Here is a 27131-nt window from a genome sequence, read left to right on the forward strand (position 1 = left end):
CCCCCCCCCATGCCCCGCCCCCAGCCCCAGCCCCCCAGCCCTGTCCCTGTCCCCCACTGGCCCCTAGAGCTGGCCTGGGCTCACGGGCCCTGCGCTGCCCCCAGGCCACCACCTGTTCGTGGGGACTGTGCTCACGGACCTGGCCGTGGGCTTCATCCTGCTGGCCGCCTCTCTGCTCCTGCTCTGCACCTGCCTCGTGCTCATCGTCAAGCTGCTCAACTCTGTGCTGCGCGGCCGCGTGGCCCAGGCCGTGCGGAAGGTCATCAACGCTGGTGCGGCCAGATGGGACAGGGGGACGTGGGGGGGGAGGCCGGGCAGAGGGTGACCCAGTCCCCCCACCCTGCAGACTTCCCCTTCCCGTTCGGCTGGCTCAGCGGCTACCTGGCCATCCTCGTGGGCGCCGGCCTGACCTTCGTGCTGCAGAGCAGCAGTGTCTTCACCGCTGCCATTGTGCCGCTCATGGGTGAGCGTGGGGGACAGGCGCAGGGCCCCGGCCGCGGGGGCGAGGGCTCAGGCCCCGGTGCTCACGGCCGGCTCCCCCAGGGGTCGGGCTGATCAGCTTGGAGCGGGCATACCCTCTCTTCCTGGGCTCCAACATTGGCACCACCACCACGGCCCTGCTGGCCGCCCTGGCCAGCCCCGCGGACATGCTGCTCAGTGCCCTCCAGGTACCACCCTCCCTCGCCTCTCCCTGGCCCCCAGCCCCTCCCACTCCCACCCCAGGCCTGGGGCTTCCCCCTGGGCTCAGTTCCCTCCTGTCCGGCCCTGCGGCCAGCTTGGCCATGGCCCACACGCTCCTGGGACCCACCTCTGGCTGCCCGATCAGACCTGCAGCCCCACCTCCTCGAACCTAGGGATCCCGCGGACATCTCTGGGACCCCCAGCCCCACTCTTCCTCCCCGGAGACCAGGTCATTTCAAGGACCCTCTGGTCTTGGGTGCTGCCTGCTCTTCCTGGCCAAACTCCCTCGAGGATCCTTGTCCTCCTCCCCCAACCCTGTGCTGCTAGCTGTGCTCCTTCAAGGCATCCTGGCCCTGGGGGCCTCAAGCCCTCGAGTCCACCACCTCTGGGATGCACCGCCCCCCACCCCGCCATCTAAACCCAACAGGCCCCTACCTGGACAACCTGCCATCTTCCTGCCAAAGCCCCACCTCACCTGCGCTGGGTGCTCCAAGCTGCCCTCGCCCACGGCCACAGTTCTGCCTCCAGGACGCCTCCCTCTGGTCCCCTAGCTCTGTGCCCCACACCCGGTCCCGTTTAGTCCTGCTACTTCCATCTCTAAGTCACCCTTTCTGTGGCCCGCTGCCCTGGCTTGAGTTTCCCTCCTCCACTGCCTCTGCCTAGGTGCCCAGACAGATGCAGCTCCTGAAAGCCCAGATCTTGCGGGGCTTCTGCCCACAAGCCCTCCCTACCACCCTCCTGCATTTTTGGTTCTGCTCTGTCCACTCAGACCCTCTCAGTGCAGGGCCCTGGTCCACCCCCTCCAGGAAGCCCTCTGGATTGCACCTTCCACACCGACTCCTCAAGACGAGCAGCCCCTGGAGGGGGCTATATTCCCTGCACGTGTGGCCCTGCACCTCCTCCCCACAGGAGCCAGGCCAGAGCCCAGGGCTGGGTGGCCAAGCCCACTCGGTGGGGTCACTAGGCATGAGGTGTGGGCAAGCTGAGCCGGCCCAGGGGAGGAGCAGATCTATGTGGTCATTGGTGATGCAGTTACCACACTGGGCTCCCAGCGTTAAGTGTGTTGGGGGGGAGTGGGGCAGTACTGGAAGAGCACACCCATACCCGGCTGGAATCTGCCCTTCTAGGTGGCCCGTCGTGGCCGACAAGTGGACCTCAAACAGCCTTCAGACTTAGTACCCTTTCTGCCGGGGCAGGGGGAGGGGGGTGGGGGGTGAGGAGGAGGAAGAAGAGCAGGTGTCCTGGGTGGTCCTGGGTAGCCTTGGGGGACCTGTGTGCCATTGGGCCCAGGCTCCTAACCCTGCCTGCCCTCTGGACCTCTAGGTGGCCCTCATCCACTTCTTCTTCAACCTGGCCGGCATCCTGCTGTGGTACGTGGTGCCCATCCTGCGGCTGCCCATCCCGTTGGCCAAGCGCTTCGGGGACCTGACGGCCAACTACCGCTGGGTGGCCGCTGCCTACTTGCTGCTCAGCTTCCTGCTGTTGCCCCTGGCCGCCTTTGGGCTCTCCCTGGCAGGGAGCACGGTGCTGGCTGCAGTCGGGGGACCCCTGGTGGGGCTGCTGCTCCTCGTCATCCTGATCAATGTCCTGCAGCGGCACCGGCCAGCCTGGTTGCCCCACCGTCTGCGGTCCTGGGCCTGGCTCCCACTCTGGCTCCGTTCTCTGGAGCCCTGGGACCGCCTGGTCACCCGCTGCTGCCCCTGCAGGGTGCGCGGCCCCCCTCAGGCCGCTGCCAAGGAGGCCCACTGCTATGAGAACCCCGAGGTCCTGGCCTCCCAGCAGTTGTGAAGGGGAGCACCCCCGTTTCACTGACTCCCGGGTGCCCTGGGGGATCCCAGAAGCAGAAGACTTCTGAGGCACCTGGCTTGCCTTCTCTGCAAATAAACAAGGCTGTGACCCAGGTGTGAGTGGTCTTCAGTCCCCTGCCTGAGGAGGGCCCCTGACCAGGCTCCGAGGCCAGCTGGAAGTGGACACGCGCCAGCTGTCCCCCAGTTGACACCCGGGACCCACTGCAAGCCTAAGTGGGTGTGGGCACACAGCTAACCCCGGAGTCCCAGGCTGTAACTCTGTTTCTCTCCTGAGCCTCTGGGGACAGGAGGCGCCAAGGGGCGGCCAGTCTGCAGTGTGGAGATATCCGTCAGAAAGTATCTGTGGCTGGACGTGGCCGGGACCCTTCCCCCTGGGTGAAGGAGGGAGGGGCTGCCGGCTCCCACGCCCCACCACCCGCAGACGGCGCACCCTAGGAGCCAGGTGCCTGGTGCTGGCAGCCCCTCTGGGGGCCAGCCTCACGGGTCCCCAAGTGCCCAGGGAGCGAGGAGGGGATGAGTGAGGACCAGGAGGCCCCAGGCTCCCCCCTCCCATGCTGCCCTCTCTCTCTCTCTCTCTCTCTCTCTCTCTCTCTCGGATGGGCAGGGCGCAGGGCGGTGGCCATGTGAGACACAGGCATAGGGCTGCCATGGGCCCAGCAGAGCAGGCAGTCAGCGCCCCCCCGCCCCCCGTAAACCCACCAGGAAGTAGGTCCTCCCGGCAACCCCTAGAGCCACCCGCACCTGGAGCCCATGCCACCACGCTGTGCCAAACCCCTCGGCCGAGAGGCGGGCGAAGGTCAGGTGAGCCTGAGCACTGTCCCTCCCACCTGAAGGTGCGTCCCCCCACTGGGACGCCTGCCCACCCCCTGCCCAGGGGTGGTAAGGCTTGTCTGCCTGCCAGCTGGTAAGGGAACTCCAGGAAGCAGTCTGGGCCTCCCCCCTTCCAGCCCAGGGCTTCCCACAACACACTTCCCCAGAAATACCATGAGGAGAAAACAAAGCTTCTTCAGTAGGATTAAGTCTGTGGCCCAGAACTCACACACTGAGGGGCACACACTCACAGACCAGAGGTGGAGGTGACCCTGAGCAGGGGTTTGGCTTGCCCCAGGTCTTAGTAAGCTGCTGTGGGCAGTCACCTCCTCCTTGTCCAGAGAATGCTGCCCTGATGGAGGGGCACCTCCTCCCCAGCCCTCCAGGTTTGCCCACCCAGGCCCAGTGTGGGGAGAGGAGGCCTGGGGAGCCTCGGGGCCAATGCTTGTCCATGGTCCTGTCTTCATTCCCCTCAGAACTCCCAGCTCTCAGTCCCCTCAGTGCCCTAATACCTCAGCACCCCATGTCCCCCTGCTCCTCTCAGTCCCCTCACTCTCCATGTCCCCTGTCCCCCCCCCAACAAGCTTCCAGGCCTCCTAAGCCTGGGGTTCGCTGCCCACCAAGGGAGACAGCTACCTGTTTGGGGCTCAGGAGAGCAAGACCCCGGGGCAGGCTCATACATTCCAGCTTGGCCCCCCCAACCTGACTTCTATGCCCTCAGGACACTCCTGGGGGTGGACATCAGCCTCATGGTCCCTGAGGTGGAGCTGGGCCTGGCCAGTTCCCTGGGGAGATGGGTGGGGAGCTCCCCCTCCCTACGCTGGAGACACAGAGAGGCGAAGAAAGTACTCCATGCGGCCCTCCTTCCGGGGCGGGTGAGGCCGCCCACAAAGGCTGACTGCGGGTCCTTTGAGGCCGTGAACGACTGTCTGCCTGCTGCCCCTGCCTGGCGGTAACGCACCCTCCCGCTGGGACCATGGCCACGAGTAAACAGAGCCTTCATTTGTGGATGCCGCCAACAGCTGCAGGCCGGGCGGGAGGGCCAGGTGCCCAGCACTCCCACGGCCCCTGCCCAGGCTTCCCTGCACTTCTGGCCCTTTCTGCCCCGCATCCCCCTGGCCACAGACCTCCACTGGGCCCAGGCCACTGGGGCTGGCCCACCTCTCCACACTGTGGCAGGAACACCTTAGCCCAGGGTGGGGGTCTGCAGGGCCCCCCCAACCAGCCCTGTGCAGCAGCAGGCACCGTGTTCCTTGGGCTCACACCCGAGGGCTGCAGGGAGACTTCTGCGGTCTTGTTCTCAGTGCCCATCTCCCTGAGGCCATGGGAGGGTCAAGATGGACAACCTGGTGTCTCAGAGCTCTGGGGCTCACACCTGGGCAGAATGTGGGCATCTCAGGCCACACGGCTTGGGGTAGGGGGGTGAGCAGAGAAGGCTTTGACAAACACGTCACTGACTCACTAGGGAAAACTTCCGAGCTTGTCCCTTTCTCACCTGATTGGCTTGTGGGTTTATGACTGCCGCAGAGCCTGGGCCTTGCCGGCAGCTGCTTGGGCAGCTGAGCTACTTTGCAGGGCACAGTGAGGAAACCAGGATGCCTGTGCCCAAGCCGAGCGGGGACGACCTGCGGCCACAGCAGCTGGGCCCAGCTCCCTGCACAGGTGTGCGGGGAAGGGGGCCGGCTCTCTAAGGCCCGGCTGCTCGACCGGCGCTCGGACGTGCTGACTCACCGTCCGGGCCGGGACTGCAACCCGGGAGCGGCGCAGTCGCAGACCGCTCTCCAGGGGATGAAACTGCTAATGCCAGCACGCCGTTGTCCCAACAATCTCACCGACAGATTCCGCTGGGACGTTGCAGCCCATCCTATGTTTTAAGACCGCGAGTGTGCCCTAATGCCGCCGCGTGGAGCACTGCACGGTGTCAGCTGAAGAGCTGCCTCGCTTACAGGGAGAAACAGGCGGCCAGTGTCGCCCCGGCACCCATGGGGTAAAAAGCTCACCGAGAAACCAGAATCTAGAGAGGCTCCATGGCCACAGCAAGGGACACCGTTCAAGGCAGACCCAGGGCCGTGATTCAGTCGCGTTAAAAGATTATAAAAACATACCGCAAGGGCAATTTTTAAAAGCGATGGATTGAAGGTGCGACCACATGTCATTTAACAGTTTTTCCCCATAGACTTTCCCCCTCCGAACGTCAGGGAAAAGTAAAAGCAGCTGTCAGCGCAGGTATGGCCGGGGTGGCAGGGTCAGGGAGCCCGGACGAGGTCGGGGGCCCGGCCGGTCTCCACGCAGCTCTGTGCGCTCCCGGGGCCGAGGCACCAGGCGACCGGCGCGGGGCCAGCGCCGTCTCCACAACAAGTGCGCGGCAGCCGGGCAGGCCCCCGCCCTCCCCGGGGGCAGCGGCCCCACGTGCCCCCTCACCTGACCGCCACCGGGGCGGGCGTGCGGAAGCCCCGCCCCCCTCCTCCGCGCCGAGACCCCCGGGGTGGGCCCCACCCCTCGTTTCGTTGCCCTGGGTCCCCGGCAGCCGCCCCGGGGAAGGCGCTCGGCGGGCCGGACGCACGGCGGGCCGGGCCCGCGCGCTCGCCCCCCGGGGCTGCAGTCTCCAGCTCGCGTGCGCGCCCGGCCCGCAAGGGTACAGCTCCGCGCCGCCGCCCCACCTGCATTTCTCCGGGCCCCGACCCCGGGCTGCGCTCCCCCGCCCCCGGCCCGGCCCGGCCCGCGGGCCCTCCCCGGGACGCCCGCCCCGCCCGCGCGCGTCCCCGCGGCACTGCGGCGGTTACCAGGACGCCGGCCCCCGGGCGGTGTGCTCTCCGGAACCGGCCAATGAGGGGGCAAATCAATCATTTGAAACATCCAATGGACAGAGCACTGCGGCGCGAGGGAGGGGGTTTTGATAGGGAGAGCGGAGGCCGAGGCGGACCAATAAAGAACGAACGGCCTTGGGGAGGTGGGCGTTAGGCGGCCGGATTGACGGGAAACGCAGCCAATCAAACCAGGACGCTTGCCAGCCTCGTTCTGGCAGCCCAATAGGAGGCTGGCGGGGGCGGGCGCGGCGGATATATAAGCGTTGGCGGAGCGTCGGTTGTAGCACTCTGCGCGCCCGTTCCTCCGCTCTTCGGTCCGTCCTTCCGCCAGCGCCGCTAGCGCCTCCGTTGCCGCCGCCGCCGCCGCCGCCATGAGGGAGATCGTGCACCTGCAGGCCGGCCAGTGCGGCAACCAGATCGGCGCCAAGGTGAGCAGTGGGGCGCCTGGGGCCCGGCGCGGGTGTCCCGGGCGGACGGGCGGGCGGCAGAAAAGATGGCGGCAGCGGGCGGGTGGGAGGGCGGCCACCCGCATTGCGGCCCGGCACGGGGTCCGGGCCGGGGCGGCGCGAACCTCCGGGGACGGACCTGACCTGGCGGCGGCTGCGGCGGCGGAGGCGGCGGCGTGGGGGGAGGGGAGGGCCGCGCCCATCCGGGGCGGGGCCGGCTCCGGGCCCCGCCGGCGTGACTCAGCCCGAGCCCGGCCCGCCCGCGTCCTTCGCAGTTCTGGGAGGTGATCAGCGACGAGCATGGCATCGATCCTACCGGCACTTACCATGGCGACAGCGACCTGCAGCTGGAGCGGATCAACGTGTACTACAACGAGGCCACCGGTGAGACGCCACGCCCCTTCCCCAACTCCTTCGTGCCTTCCCGCGGCCCTCTCCTCGCTGACGTCCTCTTCCCCCTCCCCCCAACCCGCCCCAGGTGGCAAGTACGTGCCCCGCGCTGTGCTCGTGGACCTGGAGCCGGGCACCATGGACTCCGTGCGCTCGGGACCCTTCGGGCAAATCTTCAGGCCAGACAACTTCGTTTTCGGTGAGCCGCGGCGTGGGGGCTGGGCGGCGGCCTGATAGCCAGGACGGCTCAAAGGTCAGGGGGTGCCCAAGGTCACTGCCGGCAGCACCGCAGAGCTGAGGTCCTGATCCACTCTGCCCTCTGGGCAGAAGCTCGCGCCCCGGGACACCTCCTCTCCATGGAGTCTCTCAATCTCCTAAAGCGGCTTTGGGAGGAGGGCCCAGCTGTCCACCCGCAGGGAAGGAGCCGGCAGATGTAATCTCTCTGCTACAAACATGGAGTTGGAGGCGGCGGGAGCTGTGTTTGCAGCTCATCTGTCCTTGAGAATTGGCAGGGGCTGCCTGTGGGAGGGCATGGCTTATTGTTAAGCCATCTTGGCTTGACCCCTAACTTAATTTTTAAACGGGTGGGTTATCGCTTTATCAGTTTGGGAGTCCGTTTGCTGTACTTGTAGGCTGAGCTCTGCGTGTCCCCTCCCACCGCATGATTTGGGCTTTTTGGCATGGGTGACCAGTGGTGACCACATGCCCAGCAAAGAGTGACTAGCTGCCCTCTTCCAGGTCAGAGCGGTGCTGGGAACAACTGGGCCAAGGGGCACTACACAGAAGGCGCGGAGTTGGTCGACTCGGTGTTGGATGTTGTGAGGAAGGAAGCTGAAAGCTGCGACTGCCTGCAGGGCTTCCAGCTGACCCACTCCCTGGGTGGGGGGACTGGGTCCGGGATGGGTACCCTCCTCATCAGCAAGATCCGGGAGGAGTACCCAGACAGGATCATGAACACATTCAGTGTGGTGCCCTCGCCCAAGGTGTCGGACACGGTGGTGGAGCCCTATAATGCCACCCTCTCGGTCCACCAGCTCGTAGAAAACACAGATGAAACCTATTGCATTGATAACGAGGCTCTCTATGACATCTGCTTCAGAACCCTAAAACTGACCACACCTACCTATGGGGACCTCAACCACCTGGTGTCAGCCACCATGAGTGGGGTCACCACCTGCCTGCGCTTCCCTGGCCAGCTCAATGCTGACCTGCGCAAGCTGGCTGTCAACATGGTCCCCTTTCCCCGCCTGCACTTCTTCATGCCCGGCTTCGCCCCACTGACCAGCCGAGGCAGCCAGCAGTACCGGGCCCTGACGGTGCCCGAGCTCACCCAGCAGATGTTTGATGCGAAGAACATGATGGCCGCCTGCGACCCACGCCATGGCCGCTACCTGACTGTGGCCGCAGTGTTCAGGGGCCGCATGTCCATGAAGGAGGTGGACGAGCAGATGCTGAACGTGCAGAACAAGAACAGCAGCTACTTCGTGGAGTGGATCCCCAACAACGTGAAGACGGCCGTGTGTGACATCCCACCCCGGGGGCTAAAAATGTCTGCCACCTTCATCGGCAACAGCACGGCCATCCAGGAGCTGTTCAAGCGCATCTCAGAGCAGTTCACCGCCATGTTCCGGCGCAAGGCCTTCCTGCACTGGTACACGGGCGAGGGCATGGACGAGATGGAGTTCACCGAGGCCGAGAGCAACATGAACGACCTGGTGTCCGAGTACCAGCAGTACCAGGACGCCACGGCCGAGGAGGAGGGCGAGTTTGAGGAGGAGGCCGAGGAGGAGGTGGCCTAGAGCTGTTACCTGGTAAAGCGCGTGGAAGCGTGTGAACTCTTTATTCACTCACAAGCTGTTCTCTGTGTGCACTTGCTCTCCTTCCTGTCCTGACGTCACGTGCTGTACAGACGCCACCATTAAAGCATTTTCATAGTGTGTGCTGTCGCCTTTCCAGTTCCTTCTGATAGGCCTTGCGGGTACTGGTGCCAAACGTCAGCGCGTAGTTGTCCTGCATGGCTACGGGGGGCAGCGCTCAGCTGAGCCCCGGGCATTGCCACACGCCCAGCCAGGGGTCGGCACAGGCTCTGGGCTGCCCTGGGCGCCTGCCTCCTGCGCGGCCTGGCCTGTCTGCAGGGAACCTCTGGAGGGCCAGTCACCCACCGCCTCCCCAGAGTGGCCTGGTCACTGCGCCCTTGTCTAGGAGGTAGGTGAGGCGACCCCCTGGGTACGTACATGGTATGAACCCCATGTAGAAAGGTATCAGGCCCTGGCTGCTGTAGATGGTGTTGCTAGGCCAGTGTGTTCTGGGCAGCCTCTCACCCAGGGCACAGATGGGGTTTCTGAAGAGGAACTGTGGAGACAGGCAGGTGTTGACATGGGCTGCCCTCCCCAGCTCAGCCAGTAAGCAGTAGGTCATGGTGGGGGCTGGGGTCTGAGAGAAGCAGCACTAGGGCACAAAGGGTAAGAGCCCTGTTGTGTCGCCTGGCACAGCGTTTCCCCTAGAACCACTGTGAAAAGTGGGGCCTGACTCCTTCCAGGGGTCTCCTGTCTTAACTGCTCCCCACAGCACTCCGGAGCAGGGAGCCTAGACCCGGTCAGGAGAACAGATGGGTTCCTTCCTGGGCCTCTGGGAAAGGCTGCCAGCTGAGCCTGGGCTGTGCTCGTGGGTGCCAGCGTGCAGGCCGTGCTGGGCATTTGGGAGCGGGCCCAGGGGTGGCGTCCTCGTACCTGGTTCTTGTCAAACTCATCCATAGCCTGTGTGACACCATCGCGGTAACTCACCCCCGTCACCCAGGCAAACCGCGGGACAAAGCCAGCGTAGCCTACGGGAGGAAGTGGTCAGCGTCTTGCCCCAGGTCCTGTCCACCTTCCCCTGGGCATACCCACCTGCTCCCAGATGTGTCAGGGCAGTCTTTGGGCTCTTTCCCTTCCCTAAACGTTTGTCAATCGTCTGTTGGGGCCAGGGGGCTGTGGGTGGGCAGGAGCTCTGGGAGAAGACGGGTTCTAGGAAACCGTTCTCAGGGCAGGGGCAGGGCTGGGGATAGGCCCACGGGCAATCCTCACTTGCTGTCACTCTCATCCTGTCTGGGCCCCTGGAGCCTTGGAGTGCGTGTGGGGAGTGAGTGTTCTCATACCCACGCCCTGGGCACCCACCTGAGATGGCTTTGCGTTGGATCAGGTTGGGGTGGTCGAGCTGGGGCAGCCTGTGGAACCTGCCCACATCTAGCATCTCCCGCTGGTGAGCTGGGGGTGGGTATTCATCCCTCCTGCAATGGTACAGCTGGGGTGGGAGAGGAGCAAGTCACTGCCTCAGCCCCCACTTGGGTCTGGCTGGGGTGAGGCTTGGTCCCAGCACCTCTCCCAGTTACCTGGTCCTGCCCAGGGGCCTCGTGGACAGGGCTGGTGCTCTTCCAGCCCTCCTCCCCGTATGCCAGCCGCAGGCCTGGGTGTCCAAAGTCTCTGGAGTCCCCCTTCCTGCCTGGCGGGCACGGGGGGTAGGGAGGGTAGGGCATGAAGCCCACAGGCAGCAGGACCTGCCTGGATACATTCCCTACCCCCGGCGGCCCCTTCTGGGCGTCCACCTCCTGGGGTGGGAACTGGCCCAGGATCTCAAAGTTCTTGTAGGGCTTCAGACCTGTACGGACAGGGTGGGTATGAGTGACAACAGGCAGGAGGGTGAGCCTGGGGCAGGCAAGGCTGGTGGGCGGGCGGCTCACCCGTGTAGTGGGGGATGTAGGGCTCAGTGAGGTCACGGCAGGGGATCAAAGGTGGCTTGGACTTGCTGAAGTCCTCGATGAACTTGGGCTTGGATATGGGGGACAGCACGGAGCAGGGGCTCTTCTGCACGCTGGGGTCTGTGAGCAGCTGTGCTGTGCTGCGCCCATAGGTGTTCCCCACCTGGTAGCGCAGCTGGGGATAGAAGCCGGCATAGCTGCGGAGGGAAGAGGAGGAGCAGGGCCTCTGTGCGCAGGGAGCGGAGCCAGGCCCCAGGCAGAGGTACCTGCCCTCACCTGCAGAATGCCAATCCCAGGAGCACCTGCCTTCTGAGGCTCTTGAGGCTTGAATGGGCGGCTCAGGCCAAGCACTGAGAACAGGCCTGGCCCACAGGTGATATGCATGGTCCTCCTCACTATCAGGTCGCCATCTACCCTCTACCCAGCCATCCTCAGACATGGAGCTTCAGGATGAGGGAACGGGGAACCTCTGCCCCCTTGGAGCATTCACAGGGATGGTGACAGGGTCCGGGCCTGGACCCAGGCACAGCCCAATCTACACAAGGTGGTCCTGCTGGGGAGGCGTTGCAGGGATTTGGCCTGGACTTTGGCCACCCACGAGGCCAGGACTTGAGAGGCAGGCAAGAGTGCTGCTGGTAGGAGGTGGTTGAGCTGAGTGTCGTTTAGAGAGACAAGGGGAGGTAGTGTAGGCCTCATCGCAGGCCCCAAATGGGGGTAGTGCTGGGGCCGGAATGATCACCCAAGCAGTGAGAATTTTTTTTTTTTGAAAAAACTGCCAAAGTGAATGCAGAATTGCTAGTCTGAGAGAGAAGCAGGACTAGGGCACGAAGGGTAAGAGCCCTGTTTTGTGTCGCCTGGCCCAGCGTTTCCCCTAGAACCTCTGTGAAAAGTTGGGCCTGACTCCTTCCAGCCTGCCTTCCTTCCCAGGGATCCGTATGCACGTAGGCACGCACATATACTCCAGAGAGGGCTCGCTTTTAGTTTTTACGTCAGGGGTACCTAGCGAGGCAGCCTGGCGTCCCTGCCAATCAGCCTACTCTGGAGGCTTATGTCTTTAAGACACGCAGCCCTCTATGGGGCATCCAGGGTTTACTTAGCCAGCCTCGGCCAGCTGTTGGGCTGTCCCCGGTGTCCTGCTCTTCACAGGCATGTTGGCCATCTGGTGGGGCTCTCAGCACAGGCCGAGCAGGGAGTGCTCCTGCCCTAGGCCTCTCCGGGGCCCTCAGGCCTCACCCCCACTCCCCGGAGACCAGCTTTGGTGCTCTCTTCACAGGTGGCCTTGAGCCCTTAGGCCCAGCCCCGCTCCCCCATCCGCCGCCGAGCCCAGCCTCCTCCAGGGCTCCAGCACTTACCCAGGGATATAGTGAGGTTCTGGCGTGAAGAGGTTGTGTTTCTGAGTAGCTGTCATCTGGCCTCAACAGCGCCTTTGGTGGCCCCAGCCCCTTCCAGCGTCTGCCTCCCTTCCCTCAGAGGAGTCCCTGTTGCCTGGAAACCATTGTGAAGGGGCCTGCCATTGTTGGGCCCTTCCTGGCCCAGGACCCCTCCTTAACCCTGTGAGTGCTCCCATGTTACAGGTGGAACTCTAGGCCCAGACAGGCAACAGGCTAGGAGTGTCAGCCTGAGGGCCTCAGGGCTCCGGGAATCCGGACGGCCATGTTGGCCCTGCCAGACTTGCTGCCCCCAGCGGCCAGCTGAAAAGTAGCTTTCCCACAAAGCCCCCTCCTCAGACCAGAGGCCCTGGAAGCTTCTCGGACATTGTGGGAGGCCTCCTCGGGGAGGTGTCCGAGCTTCAGGGCTGTTGGGACTCTGTCCTGGAGAGTCTCTCCCCTGGAACTGGGCACTAGTTGCCATTTTAAATAATCCCTGATTTTTTTTGTATAGGAATGACTTCCTAACTATAAAAGCAAAGTATCAAAGGAAAAGATGAGCAGATTCTAGTACATGTCAAACACACACACACACACACACACACACAAATACTAAAAGGCAGACTACAAGCTGGGGGAAAAAAAGATTGCAACAAGCGTTATGAAGAGATATACTATCAGTGTAAAAACTTCACAAAAACAAGAAAAAATAGCACTATGGCAGGAAAATGTAACGTGAACATCTCAAGAAGAGAACCCCCAGTCAGGGGACACACGGACACGAGGCTGAACCTCATGCAGGTGGTCGATGCTGGCCCAGCGAGGCCACAGGCGCGGCCCGGAAAGCAGTTGGGGGACACCGGACATTACCTACTTGGACGGGCCGCTTCTGCTCACAGGAACCCGTCTGAAGGAAACGACGGACATCTAGCTGAGGACATCCGTGGGATGTCAGCCATCATAGTAGTATTTGATACAGGGAGAAATTGGGACTATCTCAAATGTCCAGTGACGGGGGCTTGGTTACGAAAGCTGCACCTGCAGAACACCATGCAACAAGGGAGGGGCCCAGAGCAAAGCCAAGAGCCCCTCACCCTAATGAAACAGGTGTTTCCTGAAGCAGGTTTCTATCTGTCCCTCCTTCCATCCATCCAGAGCACCTCCCGAGGCCAGGCAGGGTCAGTGCTGGGTGGGAGAGATCTGCAGAGAAAGAGACTTGGTCGGGGTGGAGTAGGCCTGGAGAATGAGCTGTTCTTGACCGGGCCCTGCTTGCATGGATTAGGTCAAGACCAGGGCCAGGGCTGGCAGGCTGGTCGGTTGCAAAGGGCACAGCAAGGGCCCTGGTGCCCAAGCGGGCTCTCCCTCATTTGGCTCATTATTCCCTCACACTTCAGCCCGGGCAGCCCCATTCGTCTGTGACACCTTATAGCCTCTGTGCAGCTAAGCAGAAGACGGGCCCCCATACCTCAGCCCTGCCTGGGCCACCAGGCAGCTCCAGTCCCCAGACTGCCTCTGTGGTCAGCATGGTCCACCCAGACCCACTTTCCATTGCTTTGCTTTTCTGAGGGCTGGGTTTCCAGCAGGAGCTCCTCCTCCAGGGAGTCTCCCTGGATCCCTCCCCCCTCCCCCTTCATTCTGGATGGCCGGTACAGCTGGGCAACCCATAGCAGCTGCTCTTCTCATCCCTGTGCAGAGGCTCCAGTCCTCCCAGAAGCCCTGCTAAGGTGGACCCTGGCCGTCCAAGAGACCCCAGATCCTAGGAGAGGAGAGGGGTTGGGATAAGGAAGGGGAGAAGAGAGGAAAGGAGGCCAAGCCAGAAGTCGCTGGGGCAGGCTAGGGGTCCTCCTGGCCCAGGCTGACGCCAGAGTGACCCACCTGGCCGGCCAGGGGAGGGGTCTCTGAGGGGCCCCTCCTCAGAGGGCTGGACAATGCTCCTTCCCCAGGGAGTCCCTGGCAACTGAGGCAGGGGGTGTCCATGGCTGGCTAATGAGGTCACAGAGCTCCGAGGTGTCCCTGGGGAAGGGAGCCAGATACTTTGACAATGAATTTTGACCAGAAAACCGTGAAATTCCTGGCGAATTTTTACATCAATGGAGGCCAACACTGGACCCATGGCTCCCTGAGGCAGGGGCCACTTGTGCCAGCCCAGTAACTTCTCAGGGAGCTGGGTGCGCTGGGGGAACAGCCCAGATGGGGTGGCCACTGGGCTGGGTGGACAACGCTCCCCCCTCTCCCTTGTAGGCCCCAGGCTAGTGTGTTCTTGTGGGGCCCCCAGCCAGAGACCGCCTGGGAGGAGACGCGGCCCCCAGGAGTGCAGGAGTTCCAGGCTGGCCTCAGGATGCAAACGGGCTCCCTCCAGGAGCGCCCCCCTATCTGCACCCAGAACCTGAGGGAGCTGTGTGAGTAAGGGTCCTGGCTGCCCCCACCTCGGTCTGGTTTGGAGAGGCGGGCAGGGGTGGGAGGCGTCTGCTGAGTCCCCAAACCAGAGCTTGCTTCCGGCCAGGGCTGGAACGACGCCCACCCATCGTGACCGACCTGCAGGTCCCCGGCCCCGCCAAGTACCCGGTGCCGGATGCTTCAGTGCGCGAGTCCTCCCCACATCCTCACTTCAGCATCGGCCGCAGGTTCCCCACCCGCGGTGCGTGCCCCCTCCCTGCGCCCCGCCCCCTGCCCTGGGAGTGCGGCTCCGGCCACCAGCCCTCCTTCCCTCCCCAACCACGCTGCTGCTACTGCAGACGGCGGTGGCCGCAGGGCGTGGCAGACCTTGTGGTTCCAAAGCGAAAGCCCCTTCACGCAGAAGGCCGACTTTAACCAAGAGCAAAAGGTGGGGGGCCCGCCTAGCTAGTCCTGCGGAGGCGGGCTGGAGGAGGGGACCAGGGAGGGGCGGGGCCCGTGGGGGGCGGGCTGGAGGAGGGGGCCGGGGAGGGGCGGGGCCCGTGGGGGGGGCGGGGTGGAGGAGGGGACCAGGGAGGGCGGGCTGGAGGAGGGGCCCGATGGGGGCGGGGCCTGTCGGGGCCGGGCTGGAGGCGGGGCCCGGGGGCGGAGCCTGCGGGGCGGGAGGGGCCTGCAGCAGCCTCTTTCCCTGTAGTGGCCATCGCCCGCGGACTATCAGCCACTCAGCCGGCCTGCCTTCCGGGCCTCCAGCTTTGGGGGCCGCCGCCCCGCCTCCAAGACACTTGAGGCCCCCGCCCGCCCGGGGCTGCCGCGGGCCGGGGGTGCGGGTTACCGTACCCAGCCCCAGCTTCAGGCCCCTCCGCAGGCCCCGGGGGGCGAGAAGCTCCCCAGCCCCAACACCTACGACATCTTGCCTGGGTGCCGCCTGCAGAGACCCCGCCCGCCCGCCTTCTCCATGAGCCGCTCCCCTGCGTTCGCCTCCTGGGTCAGCTCCTGTAAGGAGAGCTCTGAGAGAGGAGGCCAGGCCGCGCGCAGGGGTGGGGACTCAGCCTGGGGGGAGCTGGGCGCTGTGCGGCAGCTGGCGCTGTAGCCTAGGTGGGGCTCCCACCTTCTCCCTGCAGCCCGCAGTCCCGGCCCAGCTGCCTACTACGTGGAGGATTGCTATAACTCACGCTTCCCCTCGGCGCCTGGAGTGGTGATCCAGGGTGTCCGAAGACCCAAGCGCCATGACACGGGACCCTTCTGCACCCTGTAGTGCCTCCTCCGCACAGCCGGCCACCCGGTTATCCATGGAACCCTGGTCTCCCTGGGGGCCTTCCCAGGCCTCCCTGTGGAACTAAGGGCCTCCAACTCGGCCTTTTGACTCTCTGCGTGCCTCTGATCCACACTCCTGGCCGGCCAACCCCTCTGTGAGCCGTGGACATCAAGGAGGGCCCAGCCTGAAGCCCACCCGCCCCCCACCCTTGCCATACAGAGATGCTGTCGGTTCTTCCCAACTCTGTTGTGTGCCTGACTGGTGAGCTGTCCCTCAGATGTGGCCTGCTGCCCACCTGTCATGTTTGGCTTTCCTTGGCCAGGGGTCTCCCTCTGCTTCCCCTTTGGTGCCCTCTTCTCTAGGGTGGGTGGGGTAGCAGCCTGGGACCTCTGGCTGGGGACATGATGGGAGGGGGTCCTGTGGGCAATACAGGACACCCCCACCTAGTTGTGCTACCCAGGGGAGTGGTCAAGCTGCCAGTCTACCCGAGGGTCAGCTGCCCTCTTGAGGTGAGGTCAGCCTGCCCAGCCACCAGGGAGGGCCCAGAGGACCAGCTGGTCAGGGCCTGGCCCCACTTCTTTGGCTCCTGCCCAAAGACCCTGTGAACTTGCCCAGCGCCATGCAGGCCATGCCACAGCCAACAGCCTTCCTGGGCCTTCACTTGTTAGGGTGCCCACAGCAGCAGCCCGCTTTTCTACCCAGGGGTTGTCCCCAAGACTGCCTCCCTCCCAAGGGCCTCACCTGCAGCTGGTGGCGGCTCCTGTCACCGTGCCAGTTCTTGCAGAGGCCCTTCTTGTGCCACCCGTGTCCTGAGCCAGAGCTTGACCCCTCCAAAAAGGCACTGCAACAGCTGCTATGGTGTGGACAGCAGTCCATTCTGCAGGGAGGCCAAAGCCCGGGGAGTCTGAGTGCAGTGCACCTGTGACCTTCTCTAGGGCTCAACCATTGGGGGTTGAGCCCCAACACCCCTGAGAATCAGAGCAGTGGCATGGCAGATGGCCGTCCTTAGGCCCTGGGCTCACCAGCTCAGCCAGCAGGCAACAGAGACAGAGCTGTGGAAGGTCTGGCCTCGGGAGCTTGGCTCAGGGGGAAGGGGGTGGAAAGCAACCCCTAGGGCTCAAAGTCAGGAGTGGGACCAGCAGGAAGGATGGAGCAATGCCCTCCAGCTGGGCTGAAGAGGGAGGGCTTCCTGGAGGAGGCAGTGGCGGAAGTGACTTTTAAAGATGATCAAGAGTTTGCTGGGCAGTAGGAAGGGAATTTCTAGCAGCATAAACCTCAGAAACCACGGCACACAAAAAGGGAGAGAGTGTGATATTTGGTGTGTCCAAACTTGGGAGGATACAGGGCTGTTTGGATGGAAGGAGGTGAGCTGGTGAGGTGAGAGGCTGCAGAGGGCTGAATGCTGGGTTCAGGGGCTTGCACACTTAGTAGTGAGGAGCCCATGGAGGGTGCGCACCAGGCAGTGTCCACTGACTCTGTATGAGCTTCTTGTACTGCAAGGGACAAGGGACACCATGAAACCTGAGCCTTGCGTTCGCAGTGTGTCAGGATGGACAAGTCAGCCTGAGGGCCTACCACCTTGGGTTAGCTTGGGGGTTAGATGCTCACGGTGATGAGAGCGAGGATACCTGTCCTTGGTCACGATCCCACTTTGCCCCCCAGGTCTCTGCTAGGCATTTCCGGAAGCGCACTTAGAGTTTAGTCTTTGCAACAAACTTACGCTGTGAGCTTCATCCCCGTCTCTGTTTGACAAGGAGGGAGCCAAGTTCCAGGGAGAGAGAGGGTCGTGCACCTGGTGAGGCCCAGGGGCAGGGAGCAGCTAGGGCGGACTGCTGCTTTTCTTGAAGCGAAAGTACTCTCAGCGTCAGAAGTCAGCCACGGGATTTTTCATGATTATAAAAATAAAGTATACGTGGCCAAATATCGGTTCTGAAATTCCTAAGCAGGCCGACCCCCGCCGGCAGCACCCCTTCCCCGGTCCCCCCACCCCCAGGTGCCCCGCAGCACCCTGCCGTGCCCGCAGAGGGGCAGCGCACGCCACGGGGCCGGGTAGGGGACGCGGCCGCGGAGGAGCCGCGGGTTGGAGCCCCGGGGGCGGGTCGCGGCTCAGGTGGGCGGGGTGCTCGTGCACAGCCCGCGCTCCCGTCGGCTCAGCCAGGCGCCCGGCGCCGCGCCGCTCCCAGGAACCTCTGCGCGGCGGCGGCGTTTCCGCGGGACCGCTTGGCGGGCGGACCCGGCCTTGCAGGACGGAAGTGGGCGGCTGCGGTCCAGGCGGAGCCGCGGTGCGGGCGGGACCTGGCCGAGCTGGAGGGTGCCGGGGAGCGGAGCTCGGGCGGCCTCCGAGGCCCGAGCGAGCGGACTTCGGGGGCGCCTGCGGCGGCCGCCGCGGCGCCGGGGGAGCGCGGCGCGGATGGGGCGCCGAGCCGGGCGGGGGCCGCGGCCTCGGCCATGTTCGCGGGGCTGCAGGACCTGGGCGTGGCCAACGGCGAGGACCTGAAGGAGACGCTGACCAACTGCACGGAGCCGCTCAAGGCCATCGAGCAGTTCCAGGTGGGGCCCGGTGGGGAGCGGGCACGTGTGTTCCCGGCGGAGGAACCGGGGGCCCCGAGCCGGCGCCCCGCAGACGCACTCCGGCTGCGCTGTGGCCCGGGAGCACCCTTGCACCCGCCGCGTCGTGCACCGGCCCCCGGGGTGCTGGCCAGGCGTGGCTGTGACTGAGGTGTCCGTGGTCGCCCCCCGCCCCAGGAAGCAAAACCGACGCCCGCGCACACGGGGGGGCCCTCTGTTTCCTCAGACAGAGAACGGCGTGCTGCTGCCCTCCCTGCAGTCCGCCTTGCCCTTCTTGGACCTGCACGGGACGCCGCGGCTGGAGTTCCACCAGTCGGTGTTCGACGAGCTCCGGGACAAGCTGCTGGAGCGCGTGTCGGCCATCGCCTCCGAGGGGAAGGCCGAGGAGAGGTAGGCGGGCCGCCGAGAGGCGCAGCCCTCCCCTGAGCCGTGGAACTCACCCCCCGGCCACACACCCGCCCGTGGGCGCCCGTCCCCTGGTGTGTCAGCTGTTTGGGATCAGTAGGCAGCTGCTTCCCACTGGGGCCTGTGGTGCTGCTTCAGAAAGCGAGTCCTTCCAGGTACAAGAAACTGGAAGACCTCCTGGAAAAGAGCTTTTCTCTGGTGAAGATGCCGTCCCTGCAGCCCGTGGTGATGTGCGTCATGAAACACTTGCCCAAGGTAGAAACCACAGGCCAGCGAGCTCAGGGCTCTCTCTGCCCAGCGCCCGCACTTGGGGAGGTGGGGCTTGCCCTGGCTCAGGGTGGCAGCTTCGCGCTGGGGAGGCTTCCTGAGCTGTCTGTCTGCCCAGACGAGGGGCACAAGCCAGGCAGAGACTGAAGCTTGGCGTGTGGATTGGGTTGTGGGACCCATGGCGGCTTGGCAAGAGCTGTTTGTGTTCAGCTTGGCTGCCTGCGGCTGCCGGGCCTGGTGTCAGGAACAGGTGCCCCTGCCGGAGGGGCCGGGCTTGAGGTGGTCTCTGCTGGGGCGCTGAGGCCTCCTGAGCTGTCTTGAGGGCTGGCCTGTGTGGGCGTGCAGGTTCCGGAGAAGAAGCTGAAGCTGGTGATGGCCGACAAGGAGCTCTACCGGGCCTGCGCGGTGGAGGTGAAGCGGCAGATCTGGCAGGACAACCAGGCACTGTTCGGGGACGAAGTTTCCCCGCTGCTGAAGCAGTACATCCTGGAGAAGGAGAGTGCGCTTTTCAGCACGGAGCTCTCCGTGCTCCACAACTTCTTCAGTCCTTCCCCGAAGACGAGGCGCCAGGGCGAGGTGAGGCAGGGGTGCCCTGACCACCCCCTTTCCCACCCCCATGCAGGTTTCAGTTGCTCTGCTCCTGGAACGGTGGGCTTGTACGTGTGGCTGGCCAGGGGGCTTTGTGATGCCGTGCCTAGTGTGGGTCTCTGCTGTTATGTACTTGGCACTTGGGGACTTGGCAAGCCTTCCCAGTGAAGCTCATCGTTTCTTCTTTTGGCCCAGGGAAATTGTTTTTTGTTTTTAAGATATTATTTTTAAGTACTCTCTACACTCAACGTGGGAGTCAAACTCACAACCCCAAAATCAAGAGTCATATGCTCAACTGACTGAGCCAGCCAAGCACCCCTCTTTTGTTTCTCTTTTTTTTTAAGATTTTTTTTTTTTTTTAATTAGAGCACAGGGAGAGAGAGCATGAGCAATGGGGAGGGGCAGAGCGAGAGGGAGAAGCAGGCTTGCCACTGAGCAGGGGGGCCTGACATGGGGCTCGATCCCAGGACCCCGAGATCCTGACCTGAGCTGAAGGCAGACGCTTCACCCACTGAGCCACCCAGGTGCCCTGCCTGTCTTCTGTTCTATATCTGATTCGTTCGTTGCTTTGGCAAACGTTTCTTGAGTCCTGACTTTCTGCCATAGGCAGCTGCACTCTTCACTGATCCCAGAGCTCAGGGTGTTTGCCTGGGGCACTCACAGTTTTAGGGAGGCAGATGCTACAGAGTAAATGTCACACGTTGGTCACCAGAGCTCGAGGGGTGGCCAAGGGCTGCAGAGACATGAGGCCGCAGAGTAAGGCAAGGCAGGGCTGGGAAGTGAGCACGGGCTCTGAAGGGGAGCAGGCTGACTGCCTGGGATGAGAAGGCTTACACGGCTGGAGCCGAGAGCAAGCGGGTGAATAGATTGGGGGGTGAGCTCAGGAGGGCTTGAGACCCCCATGGAGACTTTGGCATTTCCCAGTGAGTTGGGGGTCACTGAAGTGTCCTGACCTGCTCCAGCATGACAGCTGAACAGTGGAGGGAGGTGATGGTGGCGAGCCACCAGATCAGTTGAGTGCCGCTGGGTGTTCTGTGGATCCTTCGCTTTCTCGCCGAGGGGTGTGTGCTGGCGTGAAGTGGGATCTGAACCAATGCTTTCTCCCACAGTCTGGCCAGTGGTTGCGGTACTACTTCCTGCCTGTGGTCTCTTGCCTCTTCTTCACATTTTCCTCCAAGCCAGTGTCCCCCTGGGCGGCCTGGGTCCTTCGGGCCTTCACCCGCTGCGAGGGGAGAGGGTATCGCCCATGGTATGTAGGGTGTGGCTCAGCCACTGGGGCCACGGCTCTGGGTCCAGCTGGCCTGAGCCTGAGCCTCACCACCTCTCGTCTGCTGGAAGGCCAGGCCTGGGCTGTGGACAGGGCAGGCATGTGGCCATTCTTGTCCACACCGGAGGTGCCCGCTGGGTGGTGCTCCAGGTCTGCTCTGTGCATCGGGGTCCCTGACTCCTGCTGGAGAGGCCTTGCCCGGGGCCCCCAAGGTTGCCTGTCCTGCGCTCACTGCTTCGGCCATCCCTGCTTTCTCTGCACTCACTGTGCCCAGCCTGGTGGCTGTTGGGGTGCTGTGTCGTCTGTTACCCGAGGTCGTGCTGTGTGTCCTTCACAGTGTTAGAGCCAGAGGCCCAGCTCCTGTCCGCGGCCAGCGAGCAGTGAGCTGCGCTCCCTCCTGTTGGCTGTGGTGGCGCGGCAGGAGCCTTCTGCGTGGGGTGTGGGTTGCAGAGGTGTGTGGTCCCTGCCGAGGAATAGGGACAGGTGCCGGACGTGGGGCGGGGCTGCCACATGGCCTCAAGCTTTGGGGCAGTGCGGGGAGCCAGCGTCCCAGGCCTGAGTCCCCCTGTGCCAGCCAACTGGGCAGGCAGGCAGCAGACCTCCCACGCGGCTCGGGGGAGTCTGGGGTCACAGGTTGATGGCCTTTCAGAGCAGCCTTGGGATCTGATGTCGACTTCATCTCCTTAAACAGCAGAAGTGCCACTTCCAGACACAGAGCTGGCATCTTGTGAGAGCAGAGATTCTCGGGTGTCAGGATAGGGCGGTGCTGCCCCAGGGCTGTTGGTGACACTGTGGCACGGGGTCTCCCCACCAGGTGGTGCAGAAGCTGACGCAGATGGTGGGGAAGAACGTGAAGCTATACGACATGGTGCTGCAGTTCCTGCGGACCCTCTTCCTGCGGACCCGCAACGTGCACTACTGTACACTGCGGGCCGAGCTGCTCATGTCCCTGCACGAGCTGGACGTCGGCGACATCTGCTCCGTGGACCCCTGCCACAAGGTGGTGGCCTTGCCGGCCCCTCCCCCCTCCCCCATCTCCTCCCTGTCCACGCCCACCCCCCCAGTGTGCCAGCCCCTGTGCCACCACTGCCAGCCAGGCTTTGGCAGGGGGCCACCCGCCCTGCACGCCCTTTGTTTGCCTGCTCCGGGTCTTCCTCTGCTACAGCTGGGACTGGCCCCGTGGCCGCTCCTGGACGCTTGCTGCTTTTGGGGTTTCCCAGGCCACTGGCCCTCCCCTGCTCCAGAGCCCCTGGGGGCCCCTTGTGTGCTATGCTAGGGGTGCGGCTTTCCGTGCAGCCTGAGACACTGTCACCTCCCGGGGGGCTGTGTGGTGTCAGGACGTGAGACTGTCGCACCCACCCCCACAAAGGGGGCCGACAGGGAGGCCCCTTGAGAACAGAGCACCAACACCGTCTCCTCCATGCACCGCCTGGCCCGCTAGGGATGTGGGACCTCAGGCCTGTCTGCCTTTGCACCATATCGGGCCTGGACCATGTGAGGCAGTGAGTCCTGCTGCCTGCGTGAAGCTTGGGCAGCGGCCGCTCCTGAGCAGTGAGCACGAGTGCTGTCTGGAGGCCGTGGTCTCTGATCGCGTCCTGACCGCGCTTCCTCCCCACAGTTTACCTGGTGCCTGGACGCCTGCATTCGTGAGCGGTTTGTGGACAGCAAGAGGGCCCGGGAGCTGCAGGGGTTTCTGGATGGAGTGAAGAAGGGGCAGGAGCAAGTCCTGGGGTAAGGGTCAGCCTTGTGCAGGTGCTCCCCGGCCCCCAAAGTCCTGTCCACAGGTGTTCGGATGAGCAGGCTGTTTCTGCAGTTTGTTCCAGTGTGTTTTAGAAGTGCCTGGTGCTCGTGCGCACGGCTGAGAGGCCCGGCTTCTGCGGCTGAGGCTCTCAAGAGTTTCGGGGGAGCCTGGGCCTGGGCTGGGGCTCTGGTGTCTGCAGTCGTTGGGGTCTGCCTGCAACAGAGGGGTGGTGGTTAGCCCCATCCCGGGGGCCCTCTGTGCTGGTGGGATCTGGCTCCCAGCACCACCTTCTCTGACGGTCTCTGTGGGATCCTGGGTGTGCTTACAGAATCAGGGTCAGGTTTTCAAAACCAAAATGGGAGCTTAATTTTTTAAAAAAACTTTTTTGACTGTTCAGCATTTTGAGTAAGTTAAAGATAAGTTATGAACGGTGAAGTTGTTTTGGGAAGAAATCCAGAGCCGGTGGGCAGGCTTGCTTCTCCCCAGGACAGTGGCTATGCCACGTTAGTGCAGTGTGCTTGTCCTCACAGGGATCTGTCCATGATCCTGTGTGACCCCTTTGCCATCAACACGCTGTCACTGAGCACCGTCAGACACCTGCAGGAGCTGGTCGGCCAGGAGACACTGCCCAGGGTGAGTGCGCGGGGCTGGCTGCATGCTGCCTCCTGGGTAGATGCGTGGGTGTGGACTGTTGGCGGCCAGGTCTGCTGGCCCAGTGAGAGCACCTACTCCTCCTGATGGGTGGTGGGCGTGTGGAGGCTGTGAGCGAAGCTGATGGTTCTGGCTGCGCCACGAGTGATTTCACTGGGGGAGGGAGGCCCAGGTGAGCATGTGCTGAGGCCTTCGCTTTCCCACAGGACAGCCCTGATCTCCTCCTGCTGCTCCGGCTGCTGGCCCTGGGCCAGGGGGCATGGGACATGATTGACAGCCAGGTCTTCAAGGAGCCCAAGATGGTAACGGGACGGTTGGGATTGTTTCCGCGGCTTTCTCGAGAGGCTCTGTGGGCCCGAGGAAGATCAGCAAGGTGGGGTCTTGGGAAGTGGGAAGGAGGGCCAGGCCTTTAGATTGATATCCAGAAAAGATCGATGTGAGGTGGGTGGGCGAAGGGTGGGGTACAGTGCAGGACAAAGGCGGGGCTGTGCTGGACCAGTTCTGGGTTTTCTCCCGGCCTAGGAGGTGGAGCTCATCACCAGGTTCCTGCCCATGCTCATGTCCTTCGTGGTGGACGACCATACCTTCAACGTGGATCAGAAGCTCCCAGCCGAGGAGAAAGCCCCAGTCACGTACCCAAACACGCTTCCAGAGAGTTTCACCAAGTACGGGCTCCAGGGGCGTGGGTGGGGGTTGCTCGCCCCCTGCGGCCCCCCTGGAAGCCTGTGTGGAGCATGCGGCTCAGGGGCGGCCGTCCTTGGTGGTTCAGGTTCCTGCAGGAGCAGCGCATGGCCTGCGAGGTGGGGCTCTACTACGTGCTGCATATCACCAAGCAGAGGAACAAAAACGCGCTCCTCCGCCTGCTGCCCGGGCTCGGTGAGTGTGCAGGCCCGTGCCCTGCCCGTGTCCGCAGGGCTAGCTCGGTTCACTTCTCGTCTTGGTCTTCTGGAAGTCGTTCTGGTACAAGAGCGAGTGGCGCCCGGCTTGGTAGACCCAGACACCCTTTGCCGTGGTCACCGTTTGTGGAAGGACCCTTTCCACTGTGGTGCAAGGGCTTCTTACTTTTACCCTACCTGGCAAGGGAGTGGAGCCCCTCAGTCCTGCGACCGTGCAGAGAGCCCGCCCTCGACAGTCTCCGGCTACATTGGGTGGGGGCCACCCGGGGTGGGGGCCAGGTTGCTTCCTGGTAGGAAGAAGAGGGTGGGGCCTCCGTGGACCCCTTCAGGAGTAAGCTGCAGGCCGAGCCGGGGAGAAGGGTTAGTGTTCGGGAGCACCTGGCCTTCCCTCTGCCGGCCCCGGGCTCGTCTGGGGTGTTGAGGCTGCTTCATAGAGACGTCGCACGTCCTTTGCTAAGCATGTTTCTGGGTCATTGACAGGTCTGAGGATGGTGCATGTGTTACGTTTCCTGTGTTCTGTTTGCGAAGGAAGCTGTTTGTGGGTCTTAATTTATATCCAGCTTCCATCTAAGTGAACAACATGAACTTACTTTCTTACTGCTCCGGAGGCCAAAAGGATGAAGTGAGTCTCCCGGGGCTATAGTCGAGGTGTGGGCAGGGCTGGCTCCTTCTGGAGGCTCCAGGAAGAATCTGTCTCCTTGTCTCCAGCTCCTAGGATCCACCCACACCCTGGCTCCTGGCTGCATCTTGCAGTTCACCGTCCCAGGTGCTCTCACCCCGTGTCTCTCTGACTCTGGCCCCCGGCCTCCCACCTCCCTCTTACAGGTGTTGGGTGTTGGGCCCATCCTGGGGCTTCTTACCGTGTGAGGTAGTGCGCTCACCAGCTCCTAGATCAGAACGTGGACACATCTCGGGGCCATCCTCCTCCTGGCCACAGAGGCTGGAGCAATTCAGTATGTTTCTGGAAACTTCCAAGAGTGCAGTTGCAAATAATTTGCATTTGTCTCATCATTTCTATTCATTTCAGTACTTTTGTTTGTTTCTCTTATCTAACAGCGTCGGCTAGACACAGGGGTGTTCTGCCTGCCTCAGGAGCACCCGCGTCTCCCAGCCACGTGCTCCTGGCCCGTGGGCGGGGATGCAGGCCTTTCCTTGTGTTTAGGAAGAGTATAGTTGTTCCTTCTTTTTTTAAAAAAAATTTTTTTTTTTTTTAAATTTATTCACTTGAGACACAGAGATACAGAGAGAGAGCACGAGCAGGGAGAGAGGCAGCGGGAGAGGGAGAAGCAGGCTCCCCGCTGAGCAGGGAGCCCGATGCGGGACTCGATCCCAGGACCCTGGGATCATGACCTGAGCCGAAGGCAGACGCTTAACGACTGAGCCACCCAGGAGCCCCAAGTATAGTTGTTCCTTTATGTCATTAGCGGGTGCTAGTAAGAATGGATGCCAATTTAAAAAATTCCTTTCTGGTTGTTTTTTTTTTTAAAGACTTTATTTACTTGTCAGAGAGAGCACAAGCAGGGGGAGCGGCAGGCAGAGGGAGCAGCAGGCTGCCCGTCGAGCAGGGAGCCCGATGTGGGGCTCAGTCCCAGGACCCCAGGACCACAATCCGAGCCGAAGGCAGACACTCAACCGACTGAGCCACCCAAGCGTCCCTATGTTTTAGCTTTTATTGTGAGGATTTCTGATGAAATCACAAGTGAAGAGCACAGCATGGTGAAGCCTGGTGCCTATCAGCTGCCTACATGGGGGCCTGCGGTGACGGTCTGGACATAATTGCACCCGAGAGGGACCTAGCAGGTGTCTCTACAGAAACCACGATGCAGCCGTGGCCACACATGGGGCCAGGTGCTGCTGGTGGCCATGATGCCCCAATTGCCGGGTGACATTCTTCTACGAGTAGTTTGCTCAAATCAGGATTCACACAAGTGTCTCACTTCCGACTCGTGTTTCCTTGTTGCCTCTCGGGTTTCGCACGGTCTGTGGGGTTTGTTGGGACTTTGTGGGCAGTGTCCCCTGTTGTCGTGACTGTGGGCTGCCTGCGTGTCCTGTCCGCTCAGATGCGTGGCAGGAGCGTGCCCCGGCTGCGTCTGATGCGCCGGGTCAGCTTGCGCTCTGGGTGCCGCTGGTGTTGGCCGGGTCCACTGTCACACAGTGCCCTGGGGCGTTTCTCGAGCAGCTGGTATAGCGCTTCTGTCCGCGTGCATGTCCCCCTGTGGCCTGCTGCCCTCCAGCTGGGGCTCTGACCCCGTTGGCTGTGCACGTAGGCGTTCCTGTCTCTGCTTATCAGTGAGGTTCCTTGGTAGTCACCTTTGCTGTTTCTTTGAAGTTTTGGAGTCCCTGGCTTCAAAGCATGAAGTCATTTTCTTCTGGTGTGTTTCTTCCAGAACCGTGCGGATAGCAGTCTGGTCGAACTCACGGGCTGGTGCCGTGGCACTTGCCTGGGTTTTTCTTTGCTTTCTGGTCTGTTCAGAGTTTTTCTCTCTCCTGGAGTCCACTTAATCCAGAGTCCCTTGGCCATGGGTCACAGCCACTGATGACGGGCTCTCGTGCCCTGCCCAGCCCAGTCCTCAAACTGTAGCCTTGCTTCACTGCCTAGGTCTGGGCCCCTGGCTGCCTCCCTGCCCTGTCCACCTCGCCTGTGCAGGCCCCTGATTCTGGCTTGCAGGAAAACCGGGCCCCCTGTCCTCAGGCGACCTTGCTGCTTTGCGGCCTCCCCACCACCCACCAGTGCAGGGGCGGGGATGGCAGGGTGAGCGGCGCTGACCCCTGCTGTGTTCGCAGTGGAGACCTTTGGCGACCTGGCGTTTGGTGACATCTTCCTGCACCTGCTCATGGGGAACCTGGCGCTGCTGGCTGATGAGTTCGCCCTGGAGGACTTCTGCAGGAGCCTCTTTGACGGCTTCCTCCTCACAGCCTCGCCCAGGTGCCTGCCTTCCACCTGTCTGCACTGCCAGGGCTGTGGGCCTGGGGGCAGGGGGGGTGGCACAGCTGGGGGGGGCGGGGGGGGGGGCGTGTGGCCCAGCTGGGCAGCGGGGTGGGGCGTGTGACACA

General features: G+C 62.9%; 5 protein-coding genes across 5 annotated transcripts in view; 4 read left to right on the forward strand and 1 right to left on the reverse strand.

Moving 5' to 3' along the window:
• Positions 1-2469, forward strand: part of SLC34A3 (solute carrier family 34 member 3) — a 5309-nt gene extending 2840 nt beyond the window's left edge. The window contains exons 9-12 of the mRNA XM_032398891.1: positions 105-272; positions 347-463; positions 544-668; positions 2005-2469. Coding sequence (XP_032254782.1) covers positions 105-272; positions 347-463; positions 544-668; positions 2005-2469 — 875 coding nt within the window. The remainder of the gene's footprint in view (positions 1-104; positions 273-346; positions 464-543; positions 669-2004) is intronic.
• Positions 2470-6379: 3910 nt separating this feature from the next.
• On the forward strand, positions 6380-8881 carry TUBB4B (tubulin beta 4B class IVb). Its single transcript, XM_032398869.1, has 4 exons — positions 6380-6534; positions 6828-6936; positions 7031-7141; positions 7681-8881. Exons 1-4 carry the CDS (start codon positions 6478-6480, stop codon positions 8739-8741), a joined length of 1338 nt encoding a protein of 445 aa, XP_032254760.1. The 5' UTR covers positions 6380-6477; the 3' UTR covers positions 8742-8881.
• On the reverse strand, positions 8872-12106 carry FAM166A (family with sequence similarity 166 member A). The gene is made up of 7 exons (XM_032398870.1): positions 12031-12106; positions 10661-10875; positions 10313-10578; positions 10098-10224; positions 9672-9766; positions 9177-9294; positions 8872-8960 (listed from the first exon to the last, which is right to left on the reverse strand). Exons 1-7 carry the CDS (start codon positions 12084-12086, stop codon positions 8872-8874), a joined length of 966 nt encoding a protein of 321 aa, XP_032254761.1. The 5' UTR covers positions 12087-12106.
• A 1980-nt stretch (positions 12107-14086) lies between these two features.
• STPG3 (sperm-tail PG-rich repeat containing 3) lies at positions 14087-15961 on the forward strand. Its single transcript, XM_032398904.1, has 6 exons — positions 14087-14193; positions 14287-14444; positions 14549-14683; positions 14781-14869; positions 15134-15434; positions 15561-15961. The coding sequence occupies exons 1-6, from the start codon at positions 14087-14089 to the stop codon at positions 15692-15694; spliced, it is 924 nt and encodes a 307-aa protein (XP_032254795.1). The 3' UTR covers positions 15695-15961.
• A 1174-nt stretch (positions 15962-17135) lies between these two features.
• The window catches only part of NELFB (negative elongation factor complex member B), an 11680-nt gene continuing 1684 nt past the window's right edge, over positions 17136-27131 (forward strand). Inside the window, exons 1-12 of the mRNA XM_032398860.1 lie at positions 17136-17142; positions 17688-18244; positions 18489-18652; positions 18823-18922; positions 19280-19510; positions 21604-21789; positions 22408-22520; positions 23061-23163; positions 23388-23483; positions 23704-23846; positions 23951-24057; positions 26862-27003. Of these exons, the coding sequence (XP_032254751.1) occupies positions 17136-17142; positions 17688-18244; positions 18489-18652; positions 18823-18922; positions 19280-19510; positions 21604-21789; positions 22408-22520; positions 23061-23163; positions 23388-23483; positions 23704-23846; positions 23951-24057; positions 26862-27003 (1949 nt within the window). The remainder of the gene's footprint in view (positions 17143-17687; positions 18245-18488; positions 18653-18822; positions 18923-19279; positions 19511-21603; positions 21790-22407; positions 22521-23060; positions 23164-23387; positions 23484-23703; positions 23847-23950; positions 24058-26861; positions 27004-27131) is intronic.

Source organism: Phoca vitulina, unplaced genomic scaffold (assembly GCF_004348235.1).
Source record: "Phoca vitulina isolate PV1807 unplaced genomic scaffold, GSC_HSeal_1.0 scaffold121, whole genome shotgun sequence".
NCBI lineage: Eukaryota > Metazoa > Chordata > Mammalia > Carnivora > Phocidae > Phoca > Phoca vitulina.

What these genes read in the sequence shown, in the direction of transcription:
- TUBB4B (XM_032398869.1), top strand. Translation starts at nt 6,478, where the DNA reads ATGAGGGAGATCGTGCACCTGCAGGCCGGCCAGTGCGGCAACCAGATC. An exon ending in GCAACCAGATCGGCGCCAAG is followed by an intron (nt 6,535 to 6,827) that starts GTGAGCAGTGGG and finishes CGTCCTTCGCAG; the next exon opens with TTCTGGGAGGTGATCAGCGA. An exon ending in GCCAGACAACTTCGTTTTCG is followed by an intron (nt 7,142 to 7,680) that starts GTGAGCCGCGGC and finishes GCCCTCTTCCAG; the next exon opens with GTCAGAGCGGTGCTGGGAAC.
- FAM166A (XM_032398870.1), bottom strand. Translation starts at nt 12,086, where the DNA reads ATGACAGCTACTCAGAAACACAACCTCTTCACGCCAGAACCTCACTAT. An exon ending in CCAACGCAAAGCCATCTCAG is followed by an intron (nt 9,767 to 10,097) that starts GTGGGTGCCCAG and finishes TTCCTCCCGTAG; the next exon opens with GCTACGCTGGCTTTGTCCCG. An exon ending in ATGAGTTTGACAAGAACCAG is followed by an intron (nt 9,295 to 9,671) that starts GTACGAGGACGC and finishes CTGTCTCCACAG; the next exon opens with TTCCTCTTCAGAAACCCCAT.
- STPG3 (XM_032398904.1), top strand. Translation starts at nt 14,087, where the DNA reads ATGAATTTTGACCAGAAAACCGTGAAATTCCTGGCGAATTTTTACATC. An exon ending in GGGCCACTTGTGCCAGCCCA is followed by an intron (nt 14,194 to 14,286) that starts GTAACTTCTCAG and finishes TCTCCCTTGTAG; the next exon opens with GCCCCAGGCTAGTGTGTTCT. An exon ending in ACTTTAACCAAGAGCAAAAG is followed by an intron (nt 14,870 to 15,133) that starts GTGGGGGGCCCG and finishes CTTTCCCTGTAG; the next exon opens with TGGCCATCGCCCGCGGACTA.